This window comes from Sesamum indicum, linkage group LG3, assembly GCF_000512975.1.
Source record: "Sesamum indicum cultivar Zhongzhi No. 13 linkage group LG3, S_indicum_v1.0, whole genome shotgun sequence".
Taxonomy (NCBI): domain Eukaryota; kingdom Viridiplantae; phylum Streptophyta; class Magnoliopsida; order Lamiales; family Pedaliaceae; genus Sesamum; species Sesamum indicum.
In genome coordinates, this window is record NC_026147.1 from 18,844,689 (window position 1) to 18,871,222 (window position 26,534).

General features: G+C 34.5%; 2 protein-coding genes across 3 annotated transcripts; one reads left to right on the forward strand and one right to left on the reverse strand.

The window, feature by feature from the left end:
* Nucleotides 321-5,250, forward strand: LOC105158789. The gene is made up of 8 exons (XM_011075659.2): nucleotides 321-518; nucleotides 1,092-1,186; nucleotides 1,678-1,751; nucleotides 1,834-1,928; nucleotides 2,463-2,571; nucleotides 3,709-3,722; nucleotides 4,744-4,845; nucleotides 4,923-5,250. Exons 1-8 carry the CDS (start codon nucleotides 471-473, stop codon nucleotides 5,058-5,060), a joined length of 675 nt encoding a protein of 224 aa, XP_011073961.1. The 5' UTR covers nucleotides 321-470; the 3' UTR covers nucleotides 5,061-5,250.
* Nucleotides 8,419-26,534, reverse strand: LOC105158790 (5'-3' exonuclease). Of its 2 annotated transcripts, XM_011075660.2 has the most exons (16): nucleotides 26,309-26,533; nucleotides 25,449-25,685; nucleotides 25,137-25,368; nucleotides 24,545-24,624; nucleotides 23,731-23,769; nucleotides 22,075-22,093; nucleotides 20,031-20,084; nucleotides 18,017-18,144; nucleotides 17,861-17,929; nucleotides 15,447-15,532; nucleotides 13,708-13,817; nucleotides 12,768-12,818; nucleotides 11,310-11,368; nucleotides 10,159-10,203; nucleotides 10,002-10,076; nucleotides 8,419-9,042 (listed from the first exon to the last, which is right to left on the reverse strand). In XM_011075660.2, exons 2-16 carry the CDS (start codon nucleotides 25,605-25,607, stop codon nucleotides 8,923-8,925), a joined length of 1,326 nt encoding a protein of 441 aa, XP_011073962.1. In that variant the 5' UTR covers nucleotides 25,608-25,685; nucleotides 26,309-26,533; the 3' UTR covers nucleotides 8,419-8,922. The 2 variants fall into 2 exon arrangements, with proteins under 2 accessions (XP_011073962.1, XP_011073963.1); XM_011075661.2 differs by lacking the exon at nucleotides 20,031-20,084 and having other exon boundaries at nucleotides 26,309-26,534.

A 26,534-nucleotide genomic window follows, 5' to 3' on the forward strand; every position in this document is an offset into this window, starting at 1 on the left:
CTTGTTTGTGGGCCAAGGCCAATTTGGGCCTGGCTTTGCTTGGCGCTGGGCCCAATTTTTTTAAAGATTAGGCCGAATATTCAAATCTTAATTTTATCAGATAAATTTTCAAGAATAGGCAAAGCCACACAACATTTTCAGGGGTAAAAATAGAAAAAAGAAAAGATGAAATTTCACATAATTAAGAAAAATAACGACTCCTTAGTTTTGCAACTCTAACCATTCTGAGTAGAGTTGCATTTTTATTTTTATAATATTTTGGGATAATTGGATTCTGACGTATATTTCCTCAATCTTGTTTGGTTTCACCTTTTTTAAGAAATAAGAAAAAGTGAAAGAAAATGTAATTGAAGTAACTCCACCACTATTCAATAGAAATGATATAGTTAGTGTTGAGTAGACGGAGGGGGTCGAGTAGTGTAGTTATCCCTTCATCTCTTCCATTTCTTCCTCACTCAGAAACTACGGCAATGATGGCGCTGGCATCACCATTTCCTCGATTATTTCAACACTCTCACGTACTATCTCCTTCTTTACTTGCCATTTTTGCTTAATTCATTCTCACATATATGGCATTGGAATACGGAAGCAGAAGCTTTTATAACGTATCAAGATTTTCCTGGCTTGCTGACATGATTTTGGAATTCTTCATCTTTTCTGCTTTTCAAGTTTTATTTAAGATAACATCTTTATTGACTTTGTCTACTTTACCAGCTCTGCTGTTAGGTGGTTCACTATTACTTTAAGCTGTTTATTTCCTTCCGGATTGGCAGTACCCTGTGTTGGTTGTTTGGGCTTAACTTTGTGAAATGGACATTTCGATTTGGTGTTCTTTGCAACGAATCATGTGTTAATTCTTAGTTCCGGCTGATTGGTGTTCCTTTTTCTTATATTGCTAACTTTAGTGCTTTTTGCTGGTTTGGTTCAATTCATGCCTTTTCCCATGGGACAGGATGTTGCCCTCTGTAGCCTGCCAAAGGATGTCAAATTGGACGCTGCTGCATTATGTTGGTGTTCTTTTCTCTCGTACTGCTATCCGTTTACTGTTTTTTGCTGGTTTGGTTCATTTCATGCCTTTTCTCATGGGACAGAATGTCGCCCTCTGTAGCCTGCCAAAGGATGTCAAATTGGACGCTGCTGCATTATGTATCAACCATTCTTCCAGGACGATATTTACATGCTCAAGGTAGTAAATCTCCATGTCAGCTTTTAGGATATGAAACTGCTGTAAACTTGTTGAAGATTAGTGTTGCTCAGTATCAGGTTACAAGTCTCCCAGTTGAATTTTCATATGCTTTATTGTTGTATGTTGACCTATTAGCTTGTCAGCCTCCAATTAAATTAGCCTGTTGAAGCCATCTACAGATAGTGGCGATTGCTGGAAGAATATCATGGTTGTGAATGGTTGTATGATTGATGCATTTGATGCTAGTGATATGTGCTTCTTGTTTCAAACGTAATTTCTTTTCATTATGTGTGAGTGTGTGACTAAATTGTACCCCAAAGCATTCCTTACCAACCCGATGCAAGTGATTTTGAATCCCAGCATTCAAACAACTTGTGAAATCTATCACCTTTTTGTAGTCCCACTCTTAAGTTGTTTTGTTTTGATTGGAATTTCTGCTCTAAGTGCATGTACTATTGTTGCTTACCAGTTCTTTACCTAGAGAATTTCAGGCCATTAATTTACTATAGCTCCTCAAAGGCTGTCACGAGACTTTTACTTAAGCCAATATCCGCTGTTGGTTCTGGTAATTTCAACAATTTACGTGGAATATAAGCACCTTCCACTTTTTCTCTGGTCTGAGAACAAAATCTCATGTATGAATACAGGTTTCGAGACATCAATTACAGATCCAAAGGACAATGCTATTAGCATTAAAAACGTTGAGATAGTAGTGGAGTCTAAAGGTGACGATAAGATGCAAGTGAGCTTCCCAGTTCAACCTTCTGACACTTCAGTTCAATTTTTCATGTCTGGTTGTGGTATCTCTATGTATTTTCAGGAAATAGGTTTTAGATATTTACTGAGTACATATCATTTATACATTAGCTTTGCATAAATTTAGAAGATTTCATTGTGACTGGAAAGTTGACAACTTAACCTCTATTGGCTGATAAACAACTAATTGATTCATGATATATAGATAACAAAGCCTAAGGCGTTGATAATGGGTAAGTTGTCAAAATATGTGCAATGAGGGAATGAGTAGTGGTCCTATACGTTTTTATTACTTAGCTATTTGTTTATGTAATTACTTGACAAACCCAGTTTACTCGGATATCTTGCATTTAGTTGAAATGAAGAGATGAACCTCAACCTGGATGGATTTGTATGTAGTTGAGGCCTCATTCACATAGGAATATGACCACAGATCTGAGCTTTTTTGGCTATGTGTAGCTCTATTCAAGATTCAAGGGTCAATCTTTGCCCTGATTCTTTGCAACTTGTTCCTGTTCAGGTAAGGGTGGATTTGACGGGGAAAGAAACAGAGATAGTGTTTGAGAAAATTCTGAGAAATTTAGCACGTACAGCTCCCCCAGTTCCTGGGTTTCGCAGAGAAAAAGGAGGTAATTACGTTTACATTGTTTTTCAATAACGAGACCTTTGTTTTTGTTAGCAAATAGAATTGCTCTTTATTTCATGTATAGAAACATATAATATCTTTTGATGCTATGTGAAGTTCATTTGAACTCGGCGCTGCCAGCTCATTTAGTTAGTCGTAGATGAATATTGTCAACAATCCCCTTATGGATGCACTCTCAAGCTTGCACCTCATATATCGATTGCGAAGTTATGATATTACCAAGACAATTACTCATAATTTGTCACTTTTTGGATGCTTATCTATGGCACTTGAGCAGGAGAGATTTCTATGGTGAAGAGAATGATTTATTTGATGTCACCTTTTAATGGGACCTGCTAGTTATGCATAAATATTTAGTCATTCGGCACGAGATTTGCTTTAAGATGATATATATTTATCAGGAAAGAACAAAATGAGAGGCTTTTTAGTTTTCTTGCCTCTACAATTTCTTAGTGATGAATCTGCTCTCTTTTTCTCTTGAAGCAGAGAATTTAAATGCCCATTATGAGATTTTTTGAGCTTGACCCTATCTTTTTTCTTTTGCACAATGGCATTTTCTGCATATGCATGAGTCTGGTCGGGAGGTGGAAGCGAAGTGGCTAAAATTATGAAAATGAAATCTGAGGGCTTCTGCGAATAATTTCTGGGCGATGTACTCTCAACTTTTGTTGGAAAACCAATTTTTCTTTTGTTTAACTAAAATTTAGGTACTTAAAGGGAAGGAATTGTAGGCAACTCCACACAATGTGATCTAGACCACAGGCAACATGTGCCGGAAAAAGTTGGGTGTATTGTTACTTCATATTCTTCATGTTCCATCAACTGCACAATTACAGGGGCTGATGTCTCTTTTGCTCGTGTTTTCTCATTTGAAAGTACTGAAAAGAATCCACTTGCAGTTCACTGTTGTTGTAAGTAAATGAATATTGCCATGGAGAGTTTCAGTGTACCAAAGCTAATTGATTGCATTTTTTTTTCTTTTTCCTGTATGTGATCTCAGTACCTTCGTTGTGCCTTACCATTCCTATCATGATAATACATCTGCTGTTTCTAGAAAACTAAGGAACCTGCCAATAACAATTTTCTGACTTCTCCCTTTGCATGTGCATGGCTTCTGCAGGGAAGACATCTAAGGTAAATTACTCTGTTTCTTTCAGTGACTTTTTTCTTTCATACTGGATATGTGTGCCTCTCGTGAGCTGTTGATGTTTCTAATATGCACTCAATTTCGTTAGAGATATTCAATAATCTTGATTTGTTTATGTAATACTAAGAGCTGTCTTTATAAATTTCATATTGTTTTAAAAGGGTGTTTGTAATATTCCTACTGATAGGGGTCTATTTTGGTACTTGGGCCTGGTCTTTCGACTCACTTCTCATTCTCTCTTAAATAAATAAAGCTCGCCCTCGAGCCCCGGGCCGGTCAGCCGGGTCTTTCCCTGTTGTTCTGTTCCCGCCATGATGTATATGTATATTTATAATTTTTTTAAAAATGTTTGTTTAAGATAACAATAACATATACTATTCTTCTCATATTTTTAATGATTGAGGCAATCAATAAATTAGTTCCTACTGTGATTATTATATAAGCACATCAATTTGAAAACAATCTTACAAGCATCAGCATGAAACTGATAATGTGTAGGCTTAGTATTAAAGTTAAGGTCCCATTAATAAGTTCGAAGCCATGGATCACCAAATGTATGGGCATTTCCTTATTATGTGAGTTTATTTTTAACTTATTTAAGTGCTCTTGTTATATTGATGCATCTATCGCATCAATGCATTGTTCAGTTTATGATGTATTGTTGAGTCTATTGAAATATTGATATAATTATATAATTACCATTTTAATAAAGAAAGCATTGGCTTGAAATTACTAATATTATTGTTGAAGGAATTTTGGATGGTAAAATATAAAGATCCTTAAATGGGAGATAGCAGTGAAGGTTTTTAATTTTTTTCCTGATGTTAGCATTTTACCTATAAAACCCTAGCAACAGTTGTGTGGTTATAAATGGAGCATTTTATGGAAATGTGTAGTTGTAATTTTTGAAGTATGAAGGAATAAAGTGTAATATGCTATTTCGGATGGAGTCCAGGTGTAATTAACCTATATTTCTTTGAAAAATCATGTATCACTTTCCAAATGCAGGTTCCAAGAGACTTCCTCCTACAAATTCTTGGTGAAGATCGTGTTACCAATTTCGTTATTCAAGAAATTGTCAGCTCAACATTGGCTGATTATGTGAAGAAGGCAAGTCCTCTTCATTACTTTTTGACAATTTCCTTGATGTAGCTTGTCTAACCGTTTTTAAGTAACTCACTCAACAGGAAAATCTGACTGTTAAGGACAACAAAATTAACACCATTCAGACTGCTGAAGAACTAAAGTTGGCATTTATCCCTGGAAATGATTTTGGATTTAATGCCACACTGGAGCTCGAGCAATCCACAGAAGAGTCCGCCTAACTGCAAATGAGTAGTCTGTTTGGGCTTGCTCAGACAGCAAAGTTGAGCACATAACAAGTACATATGAGGGTCAATTCTCTTTTATTCATTCAGCAGGTTAGCGGACAGAATCACTGTTTTTCGTTTTTGGTTTTTTTGTGTTGTGCACGGTATTTTCAATACTGGTTATTAATAACAGTTGAGTTTTGCATCTCTCAGTGCATATAATACATAGTAATTATCATTTTAGTATCTGAGTATTAATGATCAAGTTGATACATCTTAACCTCTGAATGTGCCATTCACCTCTCTCTTCTCGGTCATTACCTGCGTGATGATTATTGTTGAAATTAGCAGTCATTGACATGAGATCATGCCTCACAGTTCTTCCATTTATTTTTAGCTTTTTTGGAGCTCAGTCTCTATTGTTCCCTTAATACTTCCATGTCCTTGCTCGATTTAATAACTGTCATTCCTTCTGCCATTTAGGAGGTGTTTATTGTAACTTTTACTTTTGTGGTGGAAGTAATTTTCTATACCACAGAAGGTTTACATATAATTACACCAAACCTCAAGGGAGAGCGATGTAGTTATCCCAACAATATATTACTTTAATACATGAACTTGGAACAGAAAAAGTAGAAACGAAGGCAACAAAAAACCTTTGCCACTAGTTATAATATAATAAATGATAGAAACCGAAACAACTCTCATAAGAATTGGGTTAAAGAAAGACATATGCTACACATTTAAGCTAACTCTGTAGATTTTTGGAGGTGCTGATGCATAGATTCACCACCCCTTTGCATCAATGGGTGCAAACTCCTAGTTTCACCCCAAAAAATTCAAACCTTCTTCTTGAAAATGCTTTGGTAAAGATACTCAGATGTTTGTTTCTGTACAATTGTTGACGCTATCGGACAAGAAAAAGAAAAAGAACCTTCTTCTTGGAAATGCTTTGGTATGTCAAGATATTCTTTTAGGTTGATTTTCTTATTCGTTTTCACACAATTGTTGCTGCTATTGGCAAAAAAAATTCTTTATATCAATCACTTACCGTTGATAGCACAACATGATTATTAAGACCTACTTCAAATCTAACGTGTGTAGAATATATTTAAAGAAGAAATATATCAAATATAGTTAGTCATTAAAAAATATTAAGTTCATAATACTACTTCTGTTTTTATGATTGAAACATCAGTACGTGTAATTATATTTTCAAATAAATCGATGACAATGTTTTATTTGATAAGAAAACCATTTAATTCTAATATTTGTAATTCACTTTATGAATTGAATTGGTACTTTTAATTAAATAATAATAATGCTCCCCCAAAATTGAAATTTATACTTACTAATAAATATATTTCATGATCTCATATAAAACCAATTAATGCGAAACAAAAAATAATACTATTCAAATGTCAATATTATAAAACAAATTTAATTAGTCAAAAATCCTTGTTTTTGATTGTTTTTACAAGAAATTCCAACGTAATAAAATTGATCAATTTTTATTTGTAGGTTTTATTATGACTATTTGTTATTTTTTAAAATTTTGTTATATTATCTTTGTGTGTGTTATATTTTTTTCTTTTACTTTTAATTTATTGAAGGGTTTCAAATTAACTATTTATTTAATATTGTTAATAAAAAATAATCTAATTGATTATAGTATGAGTGTTTGTATTGCATGTCCTATAAAATAAGTTAATTAATATTTCAATATCAATTTTTAAGTATTCCAAATTATTGTTTACATGCTTTATTAACTTTAAAAAATATAAATATTATTCCATGAACTTTTATTTTTTGCCTTTATATTGCCATTTTTAATTTCGCATTTTTAGTTTGACTTCTTAATCTTATTGATATGCATCTCATTAATATAATCTATTTTTTATTCAATAATATATTATGTTGCAACATAATCTTCTATGTCATATTTATTATTGTAATACTTTTATGCTATTAATATAAAAAGTAACTAGATCTAAAATAATAATGCACATTTAAGATTTATCTAATGCAAAAATAATCAGAAAGAGACTCACTCAATAGTTGAATTTTCATAAGTATTTGCACATATCAATTTTATTCTTAGTACTCATTCCTTTTCTTTTTAAGCTTTTTTTATAAATTTATTCCTAAAAAAATATATGTATTATTTATTTATCATCATTTATTTCTAGTTTCAACATAATTATGTCATTCTATTTATTATTTTACTGTTACTAAGTTGATTCCCCGATTTTGTTAATTTACTTCATATGAACATATAATTATACAATTGGAATTTAGTTTATCACTAATGTGATAGTACATAATTATTCTAAAATTTTACTTTTAATTGTTAACGTTTTAATGTTTATTCACTATTTTAGGTGAATTTCTTTATTTTCATAATAAAAGCTACACATCATATAATTTTTTTCTTATGTTATTTTTTGTGAATATCTTTTTGTTTCTAAATATTTTTTAAATTGATTGATATACCAATTTGTTAGTTATATTTAAGAAAAGAAATAATTTAAATTGAATAAACCCTTTCTATAAAAACAATTATATTTTAAATCTGGAGGCCCAATTGTGATGTTAATATATTTCAGCAATTACTATATTTAGATTTTAATTTAACCTACCTTCAACCATTTCAATCATCTTTATTGTTATTTACTTCTATAATATTATTAAGAGACGAATAAAATTAATTTATACTTTTATCACAGAGAAACTACTTCAGGAACTTATGTTCTATCCTTTAGTTCTATTAGAAAAGGAAAGCTAAATCATATGTTGGATTTTATCTTGCTAATCAAGTTTATGGGTAAATTACAAGCAACATTATAAAATTTATCATAATTACGAATACCTCTTAATTATTACAAATACCTCCTGATGTTTGTGAAATTGTGTAAAAACAAATTTGAAGATACGACTTCAAATCCGAGTAGTTGCCATTTATTTATATTATCAATAGTCATATTCATATATTAATTGAATTCGAGTATTTTCAATATATTAAAATAAATTATTATAATTTATTTACCATTATTAGTAAAAAAAACAAAACAAAATACAAAACGTGTCAGTTTTCCCACTTAGACTCTGGATTTCAGGCCCCGTATTCAAAATTAAGAAATTATTTGACTCCAATCTAATTTAAATGTAATCGGAACTTTCATTTATCCATGCCCAAATTTGTAAAAATAAAGTATACTCATATTTGAGGAAATAAATTTAAAAGAGTATAGTAAGACTTCCACAATGTAATGGGAAAATTTGCTCAAAGTTGAAATCTTTTAGCTCCCAATTCCTTAATTCACACACAACCTAAGATTTATGCAGCAAGAATTGATCCATGATGAGGCTCTAGTTTTTTAACATATGCATCAGATATCCTATCGTTTATATTCTTGAGGCGCCAAAACCAGGGCAAGGGATATACACTGAAGAAACATTTGGTATCAAAAAACTACACAGCAGCTCACCAACGGTAGTAACGTACTAGGTGAGATTTAACACAGGAGAAGAAAGATATGAACACAAAAGCAGTAATTCTTGCGCTCTTTATCTGGACAAGACCACCTTTCAAATGAGCTGACGAATACCTGAATTGTTGGCTTTCAAGATTCTTCTACAACAGAGCATCCTCCGATGATAATAATGGTTGGAAAGATCAGTTTGCATGAGCACCGCAGTTGAATTGGCTGTGGATTCTGGTCCAAGTTCTGTCAGAACTCACATCATCGGAGGTAAAGCATTGGCTGTGTAACTCTGTATCTTCTGCTGTCAGAAGGGAATCTATGTATTCGATGGAGCTTTTCATCTGGTGGATAGCTTTTAGAAGGCTGAAGGTCAATGAAGATAGTTATTGGAGTCATTGGCTTCCAAGCTTCTTCCACAAATAAAAGGCCCTTCTAATTATAGAATCAGCAGAAAAACCTTCCGCATAAGCACTAATGGCGGTCAGGAGACTCGTGAATTTCTCCCCATTGTCCTGTATTAAACCATCCAGGAAGAAGACTTACAAAAGCGTGCATGGACATGGGCGGTTATATTAATGCTAGAAAAGTACACACTATTGTCATAAACTTGAATTGTCTCAAGAAATTCAGTGAAACAAAATAACTATACATTTTCACGAGTAACTTGTATCTATGTTTAGCATTGTGTTCTCTAGATACTTTATCTGACAGCAGATGGGTGCCAGGAAAGTGGGGCTTTTGTGGGAGCAATAAGAGCGTAATATTGGAAAAAACTAGTGATCAAATACTCATGCACAGTTCTAATTGTCATAAATTCATGAAATCATGGAGAAACCTTTCTAAGGGCGGAACAATGCACAGAATGGCCTAGTTGTCATGTGATAAAATTCTAGCAGCTCACATTAAATCACCACATTAACTCCCCATCTCCAAACCCATTGGCATTCCAAAATATAACTATCCATAACATAAATCAAGCACAAATCGTTATCATCTCACATTATTATTGTGAAACAGGTCAACTCCCAAATAAGCACTCTTCAGTATATCTATCACGCTAAGCAACCCCAAGTCCCCTCCTTTGGCACTACTTCTTTGTATGAATTTGAAGGACGTTGGCATCCAACCAGGAGATTTTCATTAGTGGTTCAAGTAGCTATCAACTGAGTTAAGGGTTCAGGTTTCATGATAGTCATTTTGTTGCTCTGTGTTATCAATCTTTCAGTAACAAAAGAAAATATGTGAACTGCATATCAGGAAAACTAATGCACATGTATTTCCTGAAGATAACAAAAGAACAGGGAGATTTCCTGTATTCTAGCAACCAGGCCAAGCCAGCACCTAGAGATCTGAAAGGAATTTTAGACACTCTCCAGTTTTTTGCGGATCATAATAATAGCTCCAGAAACAAGAGCATACAGGTCATGGTTCTTGGCTAAAATTGTTCTTTAGAGATGGAAGTATGACTAACCTCTGGTTTAGTAAAAGCCAGATCTTTGGTGGTAAAAGGAACCATGTAGAATGGAAGATCGGAACGTAACATAGCCTGCATTGAACGAAGCAAGGTGCTTAACTTATAAATATCACAGCTTTAAAAGTGATCGATCAACAAACATGCACAAGCTTACAAGATTCTTGCTTAGAATAGCCTGCTCAGCGTTTGAAATCAAAGCCTGCAAGTACAAAAACAGCATATAAATCCCAGAAGAAGAGAGATTGAAATATCCAAAAGAATATATATAGCAAACTCAAACTCAACAAGAACATAGCTAGGGCAGACTTCACCAGAAAAGAAGCACACAGTAGTTAATATTTCAATATGATTTGATGTTGTTCTGATGTTGGCAGTGAAAGAGTATTCACAGCAAAGCAGTTCCCTCAAAGAGAACCTTGAGTTAACTACAACTTGAACTACCTTTTCTCCCACAGGGTGACATGAGGAACGCATTTGCACTGCAGGGGACAAATTGATTTGCCAGATTTTTTTACATTCACCATCACAAGTTTCTCCAAATTGTTTCTACCTAAAGTTCACTCATCTACTTTGGCCTTTATATCACAAAATTCAGTATTTTGAAAATGTAAGATCAGACTTTACAAATGGCATAACTATAACAATTTTATCCAAAGCACACAAAACCAGAGAGCAAATTGCAGATTTTGTATCATTATTTACTTCATTTAGCACTTAATTTCCACAGTTAATAGGACTGAATAGATTCAGACACATCTTGCTGATTATGACACCATTCTCGCATTGATAAGACAACCAGAGCCTAATAACCCAGCTTCAGCAGAAAACAAATGGGGTGAGGAGCGGGAAGCAATAGGATCTACAAACCAGAAAAATACTGATAGGACCAAAAACTTTAGAGCTGCTAGGCAAAGAAAATAAATGTGGAACAAGGCCTAGTCAATCATCCATAGTGAAACAAAGATCAATAATGACATCAGATTTACTGCTTCTATTCTTGATCCTAAGATGGAACGTGTCATGGAACAAAAGGCAAGATCATGTTTTTGTGTGAAGTGATACAAGGCAATAAAAAATTAAGGTGCGAATTTAAGCATAAGGAACCTTCAAGTGAAACAGAGATCAAATTCAAGCCAAAAATTGATGCCATTGTATCAAATTTTAGTGGTTAATTCTTGATCCTACTATAGAAATATGCCAAGGAACACAAGGCAAGATCATGTTTTTGTGTCAAGTGATACAAGGTAATCAAACAAATTAAGGTGCAAATTAAAGCATAAGGAGCCGTCGCCATAACAATACAACCTTTTTTATTCGCTCCTCATCTACTTGCTCAACACACTGCAATAAGTTTTCCAACGTGCCTGTCGATATAGAAAACGACAAGTCAACTTGGTGAGTATGCAGTCAATTACATGAAAACTGAATTACAAAGCTTTAGAAAACAGAACTAAATCATATCATAACAACCAGAACAGAGAGGCAAAAGTCACATTCTCTAACAAAAGCATAGCAGACAATGAGGGAAAAGTTAAATGTTCAAATTAAAACTCAGTTGCATTGTTTGGTTGGCACTTTGACCAGAACCACGGTAGATAAAACCATCTCTTGTAGGGAACAGCTATCATCACCAGGTGACTTTGCTGCACTGGCATCACTAGCAACAAATCCTTACACTCTCGGCACAACTGAACGCTCAATTATAGAAGTTAACCAATAGCATAAGAAAGACCAACCTAGAGATCAATAGATTTTGGACACATCTGAACAAGGAATACTTAGTATTCCAAACTGTGACAGTTCTCCGAAGGTCAGCCGTTTAATTACTCCTTGGCCCATGACTGACTAACACAATTTCCCTTCTTCTATGAAAACGTGGTGAGCTTCTCGAAGCATACCCTTAATGCAGATCATGCGACTGAGTTATTAGTTACTGGATTTGAGGACGAAATAACATTTTTAACAAAAAATTATTAACTCTCACCTAAATCTCGCAGCAATTCAAATGGATCATCCTGTTCAAGAAAGTTTTCAGCTTAATAGCAAGAATTCAGTTTTTTATCAATGCATATTTTTAGGTCTCTCTTTCCAGATGACCAAATAATATCCTAATTTTGGTTAGTTATCAGCATTGAGCTAAAATATATATTAATATCTATCAACTATACCTAGGTTTCATGCCAGTTCAAGTCGAATCACAGTTGGGGATAGTTTTTAGCTTAACCATAAGAAAGAAGTTATTTGCTTCCATGCCTATGTTTCGGCATTCTCTCTACCTCCCTCCCTCTCCCCCTATCTCTCACTACGCCCACACGTCTTTGCATTCTCAACATGAAACGTTCACACTCCCTCCATTCTTAACATGAAAGGCCCAACCAGAGTAAGTGTAGGATAAGTAGTAGAAAGAACGAGCGGTACAGAATAATTTGTTCATGAGCTTCTAATTCCTACACAATAACAACTATACACTTATTTCAAGTCCAATTTTGTTTTTTGTTCACTTCAGATGGAACAGAGGTCCAGAGGACATGTTCAGTATCTTTACTTTTGTTCAGAGAAGACAGAGGAATATGCTCACAGATTATGACAAGTTTGTCATCAAATGTTCAAGAAAGTTGCTGCATAAGTAGCACTTCAATCCCATTCTTCAATCATCCTTTATCCAGGAATGCATGAATTAAGCAAAAGTTGGCAACAGATGAGATAATGACAAGTAGAATCTCAATTCAGGATTAAACTTGGCATGGCTGCATATTAACGTACCGAACTTTGTAATCAGTTGAACAGCATGGACATTTCCAATTCCTTCAACTCCTGCAGTAAAGGTTGTAAATCAGCTGACCAAGTTCTTGTAGTCTCTAGTTGCAAAGTACCAACTCAGAACAAAGTAGACGCACCAAGTGTTTAACAATTTACAAATCAAGAAAGCAACTGCATTCCCAGTTTTCACAACTGAAGATGACTGACAAAAGTGCAAGTCTTGCACATAAGTAGCCACATTTACTTGCCCTATTTCAATCTAAGAACTTAATCATTAGAAATATGCAACCCACATTGAGAATGTGTTAACTAATAGCATGGAAGAAATATTTTAACAGCATTAAGATTCCGGAGATTAAGGTAGGAAGGTATTATTGCTCTCTCAAGTTTGCAACTTCCTTTCACTAAAACCCAGTCAAATATATCTGAAATGTGTCGAACCTATATATACTCAATATGCATTATCCAAAGCCATGAACAACCCCGACACAAGTTTGCGAAAATTAATGTTTCTTCTCTAAGGTATCCGCAGTTTCCCATTCATGCCCTTTATACACTAAGTCAAGCTGAAACCCACTACACAGGAAGTTTTTGCTGCTCAAAAGAGAACACAGAACTATACTGAAAATTGAGGAAAATCGACATCAATTATTTTCAACTTAGCAATAAGAATTGTAAGATAACCATAAACTGATAAGTGATTGTACAAGTTATTCTTTAGTATATACCTCTTCAGCATGCAGAATATAAATAAGCATTGGATACCCTTTCACAAAAGACAAGTATGAGAGAAAACAGTTACGACTCTGTGCTCCAAGCAGGTGCAGTGCATGAAGCATGGGGAACATCAGATGCCATATAAGTACATTAACATGGCCATGTCAATGAGTGCTCGGTATATCTTTTCCGTGGTACTAAATTTAGTGATGGAAATACAACCAACCTGGTATGTTATCGGATTTGTCACCAACAAGTGAGATTACATCAACAAATTGAGATGGATTCAAGGTTCCATATTTCTTAGCAAAATCTTCCATCCCAAAAGAAGACATCCTAAAAAGAATATAGTGAAACGTAAAAAACAAAAAAAAGTCATGAAAGAGAGAGCAAGCACCATCAAAGTTACATCAGAAAACTGAAACAAATAACATAAGTTAAGATCAAATATCTCCTGCACCAAGAAATATTTACAAAATGTGCTAAAAACCTGTATTTTTAAATATTAAGTGCCCCAGAAAAACATGCTCAAGTTAGTAAAAAGGGGCTCAGTCACAAAATTAATAGGTTTTTAGTATTGGGGCGACAAATACACTCCTCGTGTGAGTTCAAGTTCAAATTCTAGAACATATACTGCAATAACGAGATAGCAATTTTGAAAGAATATGTACAGCAGACTCCCGCCATGGTTTTTAAATCCGGATCGGACCGGCCAGTTCAGCCTTGACAGGACCAGTCCTTTGTCCAGTCTAGGTTTCAGGGAAAAAACAGTATCCCAAGAACCGGGGCAAGCAGGTTAAAATCGGTCAAAACGGTGAGCAAGAACCCGTTAGAACTAAAGAAAAATCATAAATTAAGCAAAATTGAAAAAAGAAGAACGATGGTTTCACAAATTCAGGAACATAGGCAGCACCCACTGCCTCTGTTGCTTCCAAACAGAGGGCAACATAGTTTGGAAAATTACATTTAGTACCATTTACGTTTGTTCGGTCCAATTAAATGCAACCCCCTTAGTCAAAATTCACTTAATTTGTTTGGCAAAAAAAAATTTACCCACGATTTATTACTGACTTATTTAAAAAATCAAACTTAAGAAAATTCAAGTTGATTTCAAAAAGGTGATTTGATATAAAAAACTAACTAATTGTTTTCATATAATTATAGTAATGACATCATCAAACTCATTAGTTTAATTTTTCAAAAAAAGGATCAATTTAAAATCTTAATGATATACTCAATTGGATTTTTAAATTCAAAATAATTTTGATTGAAGTAATTTAGAATACACTTACTAATTTGATGAGATATGATTTCAAGATTTTTAGCACAAGTGAGAAACATTAAATATTTTAAGATAAGTATGAATCAAATAAATTTCAAATGAGTTTAAACATAGTCAAACTTTTAGAGAAACTTTTATACATTTAGACTAACAATTAATGTAAAACTTATCATTTTACTAAAATAATGATGCTCATAGTATTGTAAAATGTGAAGATTATTGGTAGGATAACAATAAATATTAGTAAACATATATGTAATTTTCAAAACTTTAGAGGGGTGTATGTGGATTTAGCTCAAACATTAAGGGGGCTTACGTAATCATCAAACATTGTTTAGCCAACTCAAGGGTAAAATTGGGTTTGTATTCAATTTATATGCTGATGCCAGCAAACTCCATTAATATCATTAGGAGTTGGGTCTGTTTGTTGGAAAATAACAAATGATAAGGTACTAGATGTAATTTCCTAAACGTGAAGGGAGCTATGTGTTATTAAACCAAATCTCAACGGAGGGTGTTGTAATTGTCCCTACTTCCAGCTAGTCTCTGTAGAGAACTTGAGACATGGCTTAACTTTCATGTAGTCTTTACAACTCAAACTGTGTGACAGCATTTAAAATTTTCAGTCATGCATTGGACAAAAAAAGAAGAGCAAAGATATTGGAGACAAGAGTGTTACTAACTCAACGCCACGAGGAGCAATCCGCAACAGACGTAGTGAAGGGGATAGAATCTGAAAAAAATCTTTGTCTGGGGAGACAACTCGTACCTGTACCAATGCAGCTTAAGAAGTCATGAGCCAACGAGAAGTAGAACAAAAGGGTACGAAAACAGCAAGAATCACTAACTCATTGAAAACATCCAAATAATGAGGAAGTGCAAAGGTTCTTGCAGCATGAAAACAAGATCTTCTCTGTAAATGTATCAGATGCCACACTTCATAACACTATGGAAAGGCACAATTCTTACTCCTTGCATCATTCATAATAACCAAGAAACCTAGCCTAGCTAATTCGAACTACAAAAAATTCAGAATTCACAATTCTCCATGTAGAATCAGTAAAGACTCGAGAATAAACCAAAAATAAACTTGAAAAAGGCTACAACAGAAGCTCAAGTAAACCAGGATCAAACATTTAAATCAGCTGCTATATCTTAAATGAAAAAGTTAACATTATCAGAGGTTTTGATTATTGGGGTCTACATACTGCTTATGATCAAAAAAGTCCTCATGAATACATGATTTTGGGGATCAGGGATTAAAAAAAAATTCTATAGCTTCATTTAAATATCTGTGAGAATTTCCTACATTCAATCCGATTAATGTTATAGACCTTCAGAAAGTACCTCTACTTATTCATAAAGCTTAATTCCTTCTAACATTCAATGGAAGGATTAAATATTTCCAAAGAACTTGAACTACAATAATCTACTAATAGCAATGGAACAACAACCAATTCCTATGTGGATTTTTGTGCCCTATCCCCGAGGCAAATATGCAATGTATTAGAATTATTCAAAAACATCACCAATCCAGTTAAGAGTCACAGATGAGTGACTGCAGTTACAACCAAGAGACAAGGGGCAAAACCTTGTAATGTACCTCTTTCATGTTGGATCTAAAATCAATTGTGCTTAAGATGTTCCATTTTCCTCAGGTCTTTGTTTGTCTCATTCTCCATTTCAAACTAAAAAACAGTAAATTAAGCAAAAAGTATATTCTGGGAATCTGGTGGACCCTTTAATTTCTAGTTTGGGTACAATAAAAGCCGGCTTATCTTTCAAGTTTTAGAATTATTTTAATGAGAAAATGTTTTCCGTTAGAACCCACATTAGTCTCATGTACATTTTCCCAAGGTAAATTTCACAAAAACCCACTTTCTTGACTCATATATGGTACAAGCGCAGCTGAGGCATTTGAACAATCATGACTACAGGACACTAACAAGTTGAGTAATATGACCTAAGATCAAAGAGTGACATTGCAGTTGAAAACTTGAAAGAAATGACCACTCTCAATGTTTTTACACAGTGAAATTCAACCCCTAACGACATAAATTGTGGGGTTTTACACAGAGGTCCAATTCTTGGTTCTACTCATGTTTTGCATATATTGGGCAGTAAATTTCACTTTTTGCCGGTGAATCAATAAAAATTGCCTTCAAAAACAAGCAGGATTCTTCAGTAACAGACTAATTTACTTTAGCACAATAATACCTCAATTTCCCTCAGCCTCAGGAATTTTACCAGCAGAATGTGTCCTTAATAAAATAAAAGGTTAATTACATTTTGTTATCCGAACTATGACCGTTTTTACACTTTGGCATCTAAACTTTTTTTGGTGTCAACTTACCATCTCACATTACGAAATTCTACACTTTGCCATTTATAACTATTTTTTCAATCAAGTTTTTTGTCGAAAAAAATCACATGTAGTGCACATGTGATATTTAAAAGTAATGTGATGTGGTATATTTCACATATGCACAACATGTGATGTTTTTCCACCAGAAAAATCAATAAAATAAGATCGTATATGGCAAAGTAGAAATTTCGTAAAGTTGAGATGGTAAGCTGACACAAAAAAAAAAAGTTTCTACGGCAAAGTGTAAAAACGGATATAGTTCGGATGGCAAAATGTAATCTACCCTAAAATAAATTTCATTCTTCCATCAAATTCAGCTAGGGGGATGTATTCACCTTTTCACATCCAATTCACGTAAAATCAGCAGACACTCAGAAAAAACTGTACTACATTCATAATAGATTTACTAAAGAATCAACATAGAAGTGTTCCCTCTCACATTGGTCAAGCATCTTCAAATACTTCTCTTGTTAACTCTGTAAGCAAGCTTTTGACACAAAAAATAAAAGAACCCAATGTTGAAAATTGTATGCAGGAAAAAATCACTAAAAGAAACTCCCCTTCAGAGATAAAAACAGTGCCATCCAGACATGCAAACTCAAAGTTCTGTCACCACTTAGAACAAGTTAACCAAATACCCCCCCAAAATATATTTTTCACGATAACAAAGCTCATGATCAAATGTTTGCTTTGGATGATCATTACATCATCCAACCAAAGTAGTGAAAATACCTTGTACCCCGCATTGACACTTCTAACAGCCAGGGTCCCAATAACATCATCCGCTTCAACACCAGGGACCTGCTCAAGAGTGAACCAGATAAATCATATCCTTCTCCTAGTGCTACCTTGGTTAACGACAATGAGACAATATGATATAGCTCATACCTCAATCACTTTGATGGACATTGCCTTGATGGATGCTTTCAAGTACTGAAGCCCCTGGACAATGGTATCTGGGGTCGGAGGCCGATTACTTTTGTAGGAGGGGTATAAGGTGTGCCTAAAATTCAAGCCTACAAGAAATTTGACCAATCATTTATTGATCAAATTTGTTAGCCCTTAGGGTCTCCATATATACAGGCGAAGGAGAAAAACAACTTCAGGACAATCAATTGCAAGATAGATTCATCCACCAATTCAATGATGGATAAAAAGGAATTGAATTAAGTGTGAAACTAAACAGAAGTGTCACCGTGCCATGAGAACTTCAGTCATTTAATTACTCATTTATTGGAGTTCTTATGAATGAAATTGTTCTCTTCCTCTGACTCTTGCCTTCATTACCATGTTCTTTCTGTCAGGCAGGGGTAGAACTGAGGCAAACATCAGCTATAATTGATCACTAAGTTTCTTAGTGTCTTGAGTCATGTTCCTATCAAGAGAAATCCACAAGCTCCAGATATACATTTGTAAACTTCCTATGCTTGCATTAATTTGCTTTATCCCAATTCCCCACGAGGAAAAAGCATTTTCTCTTCTTCTTCTTCAGCTATAATTGATCACTAGTTTCTTAGTGTCTGAGTCATGTTCCTATCAAGAGAAATCCACAAGTTCCAGATATATATTTGTAAACTTCTTATGCTTGCATTGATTTGCTTTATCCCAATTCCCCATGAGGGTAAAGCATTTTCTCTTCTTTTTCTTCCTTTTTCTACCTTTTAGCTGAATATCTTATGTTTCTCTAGTTACTAAATTCTTTACATCATAACCACTTCCCCCTTCCTAAAAGTGGATTTGAATCTAACCGACCACAATTTATTGGTCAAGTTGTGCAACTCTAATTCTATTATTCGCAGAAAACTGGACAAAAGCATCAAGTTCCCCCAATTTATATCCACTTTTTTTCTTCAGAAATGGAAATAATTGACAGTCAAGTCCTACATCAGGAACAGATCCCCTGTTCAAAACAACAAAATGATAGGGCCTCAAATTACTCCCTCTGCCAAGAATTGAAGGTTTGAATAGGTAAGGAGGTCTAGAGAGAATTGAAAAGGTATGCTATTTGTGTATCACTACTCTAAAACATTGCCTTCAAAAGTAGCCATCTGGAAACTAGCGCAATTACATCATTGCTTCAAAAGAAGGCTACTCAGGAACTAAAATGCCATTTTAGGATGGGAGATCATTAGTGGACATCCAAAAAGCAAATAAGAGCTTTAGGTAGCGGGTGAGTTAACATCAGACATCCCATGAAAAAGTTATGGAATGAAGTCATTGTTCAAGTCCACTACCATCCTCTGCACAGCCAGCATAGACATAAGATGCAAGACTCGAGAATAGAAAACATACTGCAGCTACTATATAAAAAATGGCACTTTTGCCTTACAAGAAAAACCTACGCTACATCACATCAACTCGGAGGAAGCTTCAGTACCACAATATATAGTTTTTATGTTTATCCTTCAAATGGAATAATTGTTTCAGGATGTTATTCATCACCTTACTAGAGGCATAAAGCTTAGTGAATGATCTTATTTATCACCTTTAATAGGGCATAAAGCTTAGTGAACATAAAAGGACAATGCAAATCTGACCCACTCCACCACACAGGTAAAAGCCTGCAACTTTTTAATCAGGAAGCACACAGTAGAATCGGCCATAAGATACTCAAGAAAGATTGACCCCCCCTTCACGATCCACGCGGTCTCACATTACGCGTATTCTGTATTTACACAAAGATAATATTTGGCAACAGTTGACCACACATAATACCCTGGTTTGACTGCATTATCCTCAAAATTTAGGGTTAAGTATGGAACTCTTTCAGACATTACTTAGCTATTAAATCATCAGGAGAGTTCAAGCATTAGTCATTGATCTAGAACATTGGATGTTGACCCTCCATTCGAAGCTAACAGTACATGCATCATGCGAAGAATTGAAACATCAAATGGCATACCTTTTGCAACAAAACTTTGTTTGGACGAAAGAGAAGCATGACCATACGGGACCCCTGTAAAGAAAAATTTGTTGTATCAAAATATTCTTTAAGCAATTGACTCATAGCCACACTCATCTACTGTAAAGAGCTTTCTGGAACACTCTAGGAGTATACTACACTTCATTGCAGTTTTAGGTAACCAGGCTTTAATGAGTACAGAAATTTCATACAGAATTTGTACCTCAAAGTTTTTATTCTAGACTTTTTAAGCCCTCCCTACTACAATTAGAATGAGTAAATTTTCGGATGTACATAATAGCAAAGTATATCTTGTGCTTTCCTGATTTTCCTTCACAACTCAATCATAAAAACCAACAAGTGCACCCATTTTAACCAGAGTCTGCAATAAACATTAAGCGAAATAATATGACAAACTAATTACTAGTTTGATGGATCTCCAACATCAGCCACAAAGCAACAGTACAAGGAAAAGGTCTATTGCTTTGTTTGCTTTCATTTTTTTATTATCTGAAAAATAGTCAACATTCTGATCATTTGCCTATATCTCTATAAAACATCAGCATGTTTTAATGTATCTTTATTTGCTTTATACTAAAACCAAACATATCAAAAACATTAAAAAGCACCCATATACCTCGACTTGTCTCTTTCTCTCCCCCAAAGATAAAGAAAAACTTTAAAATGGAACCAGAGAAGCCTATATATTTCAACTTCTCAGCCAAACTTACTTATACCATCTAAGTTCTAACTTTTTCGATCACATCTGAGGACAAATTCAGGATTGCTGCTCCTGAAAAGTCCACGCTGACGTGAAATATACCAACAATTAGAAAGCCAAATGCAGTACAATGATTAGACACGATGGGCAGCCCAGTCCAATCAAACCAAATCAAGCTAAATATACTGCATAAGATATCATCTATATAGTTAAATTAGTCATCCAAATTAAATCAAATAGGTGAAGGAGAAAGACTGCAGTGACAGCATCACGTAGCCAACTTGATCTCCCCAAGTGCCAGTATCAGCAAAAATACAAGTATCATAGTATTGCCAGTTTTGATTTACCAGTATGACAGTTGAATCTTTTTCAACGTACTGATTGTAATTCCGTTGGAATGTACTTATGATGTTTAAACCATTACATAGATGCATAGCAAGTCTATATATCATAAGTTTCAACCATCACCTTCAGCCCTTCTGCACAGCGGGTGATGGGAGATCAAGATGAGATCAACAATATATGAGTACTTATGCAACCAATGTCGAGGCAAATGACGCTGCCACTTCCTCTCGGAGGTCCTTAATTAAATAAATTCGACCTATAACCCGTTAAAAATGTAAAAGAACAGCACTCTAGACATTTAGTCAAGGTCCTGAACTAAAGCTAAAATAACATCAATACCTTGGTAACTGACAAAAGGCAGAGCGGATGACAATATTCACTGGGGGCTTGTTTACTTTTTGGGATGGGATAATTGGATGATAGGATTAAGTGGGATTAAAGGTGTGAAAGGATTATTTAATAAGATGTGTTTCTTATTCACCTCATGTATTAAAAATGGGATTAGAAAGTGTGATTATCTAATATGTTTGATATGAGCCAACACCTATAATGCTCTCTAGTGGTTGTTTCTTTCATTTTCTTTTTTAATTATCCCACTTGGTAGCCCTCTATTCCAAGCTTTCATATCAGGCATGGTTGAAGGTATGTATGTAATTTCCAATCTGGCCCAACACCACCTCAAGAGGTGGGACAGCGCAATCCAACCCCAACACTAGTCCATACAGTGTCGGGCTTGCCCAATTATACGGATCCTAGATCCAGAAAAATAAGCATTGGAGTAACTTGGATTTGTCATCAATGTTAACATGCTAGAAGTTTTCAAATTACATTTGCCCGTACACTAACTACTCATGTAGCACCATAAAATACTATCAAGCATGGAGTAATGATAAGCGTTAAGAAAGATAAAATAAAATAAGGAGAGAAATAAAGAAAGAAATGAAGTAGAGAGAACAAACACAATCAAAAGATACTTACCATCATGGTCAAAAACCACCTGTGTAGGAATGGGATAAAAAGCAAAACACATAGGAAAAAAGAAATAAATTAGAGTAGATAGAGAAATAGCAATACATTAGTGCATAAAGGCACACATGTGGCAGGGAAACAGCAGAGAAATCAGATGGCCCAAGGACCTTGAAATTTGAGATTTACAAGAGAGGAACAGAAAAAAAATAAGTATATTTCTCATCATAGTAAAAACAACATTCTTAATTGAATAATGATGGTTTGTAATGCGAATTTATAGTCCATAAAATCATTAAACAAAATCATAGAAACATCTGTTCTAGTAATTTAAGAAAGTTTCCTTTAACCATTATTTTCAGATACAGCACTTCTCAAGAGAGTGTTTAAGAGAGCTTCGGAAAAGTGCTTTTCAGTTTTTGGCTTCAAAAAAGCAATTTTGAGGTGTTTGGAATGTTAACAGAAACACTATCGAGCCAAAAGTTAGAAGCCTTGGGGGGTGATTTAGATGTTTTGGCTTTTGTTTAGCAAAATTTGCATATTTAAAGTTGATATTGGAGTTTGCAAATATTTTGGATGATTTAACACTATTAAAAATTGCACTTTCACATATTTAGTATTTTAAAATTTCTTTATTTTATTTTTACTACATTATCTAATATTAGTCCTATATAATAGAAAATTATAAACTCAGTTGCTATGATTAATTAATGAAAATATATATATATATATATAGTTGCAATGATTCAAGTTTACTTATTGTGTATCAATGAACAGTTATATTAGTTAATTAGAAAAATAATTACATTAGTAAATAGCAAGGCAAATATTAAGCAAAATAGCTTCTTTTCAACACACAGGAATAAAATAGTCTTTAGTCGTTGAACTTGTTTTAAAAGAATTTTTTGCCCAAACATTATGTAGTTTATAGTTTAGTTTTTATTTGCTTTCCATTTTTTTTACAAACACCACCCACCATTTTTTATTCTACTACAACTTTCAACTTTCTATACGGAAATCACTTTTTTAATAGCAGACATTTTTGCAAACACTCCCTCAATGTGCCTCACTTTCAAGAGAAGATAGAAAGGTTCCAACAAGGAAATATAGGAGCAGAACCTAGTCTATGAGGAAGATGAAATATTCTTCGCAAGGATTGGGAACAAACTTGGTAGCTCCTAAAGTTAGAAGTCGCTGTTGTAGTTTATCTCTGCCTACACTCTCTTGAATTTCATCCTATTACTTGTTTGCATTTGATGTTGGAGATTCTTGTTTAGTAGTTTTTCTTCTGTCACTTTGTCATTTTTTGCCTTTTTCTTTCATCTTGTTGTGGGTGTAAGTCATTTGCTCATCCAAAGGGCAAGCGAAATACAATATACAGTCTACAGAGTAAAACATGGGTCATATTTTGTGTTAATTAGGGGGAATGAAAGGTAGAAATATTTTATCATTTCAACAAAGTAGACCAGCCACCAGTCTTTTATGTACATCAAGAATCACAATGAATTAGACAAAATGCAAACAACTGGCCCAACTGAAAATATATAAATCTTAAAACTAAAACCATATCACTGAAAATTAACAATTAACAAAATAGTAAAATGGTGAAAAGTGATTGATCTATCTACAATAGGAACTGCACAATACAAGGGAAGAAACAAGGCATACCGCTACATGTGACGGGATGAATTCCAAGACATCAATTATCTGCAACAAGGAAGTGAACTAGCTTTCAGAACAGTACAATCTCCTAGATTGAAAAAATTACAGAAGGTGAATGAGCAATATGCCAAAGAAACAGATCTCTGATCTTTAAACATGGAAGAATATAAGAACTGGTTGTCTATGAAAACCATCTTAGATACAGAGTTTAGATTAGATTGCACCATCAAGCTAATCCATTTCAGCTTCTTTGGAACACAAAGCTTCAGACAGTGTTTAGCAGAACACAGAGATCCATGCTACCCATCCAAGATAAGTTTTTAGCTCAGTAACATGTCAGACATCAGAATTCCATTCCAAATAGGAAAAGTAGTATGAATGAACTACAAATAATACTCGGCATGCATTTTGTCAGTCAGAAGGAAGTGTTCACATGCAAATGATGCATTTCAATTGCCTTGCTAAGAATAATACAGTTGGAGAACTCATTCTCTACACCTTTAACATTCTTTGACGGGTTTTGACATTTTTCCTTTTCCTGCAACAATTTTCATCCGAAGAAAATATACCAGGAAAAAAAAATCAGGGAACAGTTTGAGTCCTTTCCACTCATGAATTTGGCATTGAGTTTTTCTTGTTGGAAGGCAAACTCATATAACATCAGACTTTAGAGGAGTGAGGCCCTTGAAATGACTCTAAAGATCATGTAATCAGTATACCTTAACACATTTCCTAATTCAATCACAATAAATTATTCAATGAAGAAAAGAGAGGCAAAACTTAAGACATATGACAATGTGGAGGAGAAAGAATGACTTACCAGAGATAATGCACTAAAAATGGTTAGGACCCAATCTCCATTGCCATCAGCATGTGAAAGATGACCATGGTGCAATTTTGCTATCAATAGACCAGGAAAATTGATCAGCTTTTGCAGAAGTATATGTTATCCAGGGGATGACGAACAGATAAGACCAACTAACAAAATCAGCTAAGCCTTAAATTGAACAAGTAGCACTCTGGCAGCCAGAGATACTACAATAATTTCGCCAGTAGAAGAAGGCATACGAGCCCACTTATAACAACCATGTCCACCAGCAAAAATATTCTGCTGGTATTTGCCCAGTTACTCACCAATACAACTTATATTGTACTGAGGTAAATAAGTTTGCTTGGTCGTAACAAATCAAATACAAGTTATCTTGAAGCTTATCACACTAGATTGGATTCCAACCTCTTCATCTGCTAATCTCATCTCTTTCACTTCACTTTCTCTCTCTTGCTAAACATTATATTCATACGGCAACCATTACCCAAGATCAGTAAAAAGTAAACATGATGTGAGCAGCATCACACGAAAACCATTTCATAAGAACACATGAATTAAAAGGATACAAACTGATGGTACACACCAAGAAGCTTGTAATATGCTCTATATATGATTGAAGTGCCATCAATAAGCATTACTCTGCCATTTGACGGACTGCTGGTGGCTGATCCCTCTTCATGTATGGCGGAATCAAAAAGTGTGCTTTGGCTAACTGTTTGTGCATTTTGAGAAGATGTGCTGATACCACTAGAAGAAATATGGCGGACAACCTTACACAATCCAGAATTCAAACTACAACATCCTCTGCGGAAATCCTGATGGGAAAAAGTTAAAAGAGAATAAATAAATGCTGCATGGATAGTTGTGCTATGGTCAATACTGATGAGACATCTACCTTTTTCAATGGGTAGGATGAAGAGTATGTCATACTTGAGTATCTGGGAGTCATCGACTTGGGACATACTCTATTATTTACTGAAAGATTCTCCCCACAAAAATAAAGCATCCCCCAAAAGCCGTGAATTTTTCGGCAGGGAATATGATAGCAAGCCATGAAAATATGACAAGTTTTTGTCCTGAAATTGAAGGTCTCGATCTTCCACCAAATGAGTAGTGGTTATTGAGCATCAAACTGCAGTCAAAATCGGATGAACCTCAAAATTGAGACTCATCAAGAGAAAGAAGATGGCATGGAAAAACATACAACTAAAACAAAACAGCACATGGAGGATGACAAGATTTAGAAAAAAAAAAAAATTAAGAAAACAGTTAAGATGCTGAAAGTGAATAAGTAAGGCGAGTGTTGGAACTCACTCCTGCTCATGTCACAAATTTACAGAAAAGGATTCCTTGTTTTCTTCCGGGCATTTATCCATAAATCTTTGAAGAATCGATTATTTTTTACACTAAACAGAAACCACAAATTAACATTCGAATTATTATTTTCATACACGTAAAACATCAAGGATAAACAACAAAAATCTCTTAAAAGACAGTTAATTCAGCCATTATGTGCCAGTTAAGCTAGTAAGGGGGCTGGAAGTAGCGAGCACCCCACCCCCAGAGAGTGTGTGTGTGTGTGTGTGTAGTAACACATTGCTCCTACAATCTCCAGCCATACGAATATGCCTAGTTTCTCATCGCAACATTGTACCATAAACTTAATTTCTATCTAGTTCTTCATGTCTTGTTCTTTCCAGTTAATTGCACTTGGTGAAGAAACCATAATTGCGGGTGAGCTAAAATAGCACATACCGACTGCCAAACCCTCGTAGGCTCAATCAGCTCGGTCGGAACACAGCGCCATATCTTCTTCTCTCATCCTATTCTTTCTTCTTCTTCCTATTTAGTTCGTCTTCTCAAAAGTTTTACACGGGCCTGTCGATTAAATACATGGGCTCCGGCATATCAGTTCAATTAGAGAGCAAACCAGTCTATCACAATTATTAACACTCAAAATGTCTTCTTTCGGTTTTCAACA

Coding starts and splice junctions, on each gene's coding strand:
- LOC105158789 (XM_011075659.2), top strand. CDS start 471: ATGATGGCGCTGGCATCACCATTTCCTCGATTATTTCAACACTCTCAC. Junction 1,187..1,677: donor ACGATATTTACATGCTCAAG/GTAGTAAATCTC, acceptor AGAGAATTTCAG/GCCATTAATTTACTATAGCT. Junction 4,846..4,922: donor TGGCTGATTATGTGAAGAAG/GCAAGTCCTCTT, acceptor CTCACTCAACAG/GAAAATCTGACTGTTAAGGA.
- LOC105158790 (XM_011075660.2), bottom strand. CDS start 25,607: ATGGCTTGCTATCATATTCCCTGCCGAAAAATTCACGGCTTTTGGGGG. Junction 24,625..25,136: donor AGCATATTACAAGCTTCTTG/GTGTGTACCATC, acceptor GTCTATTGATAG/CAAAATTGCACCATGGTCAT. Junction 17,930..18,016: donor TGTCCATCAAAGTGATTGAG/GTATGAGCTATA, acceptor ACTCTTGAGCAG/GTCCCTGGTGTTGAAGCGGA.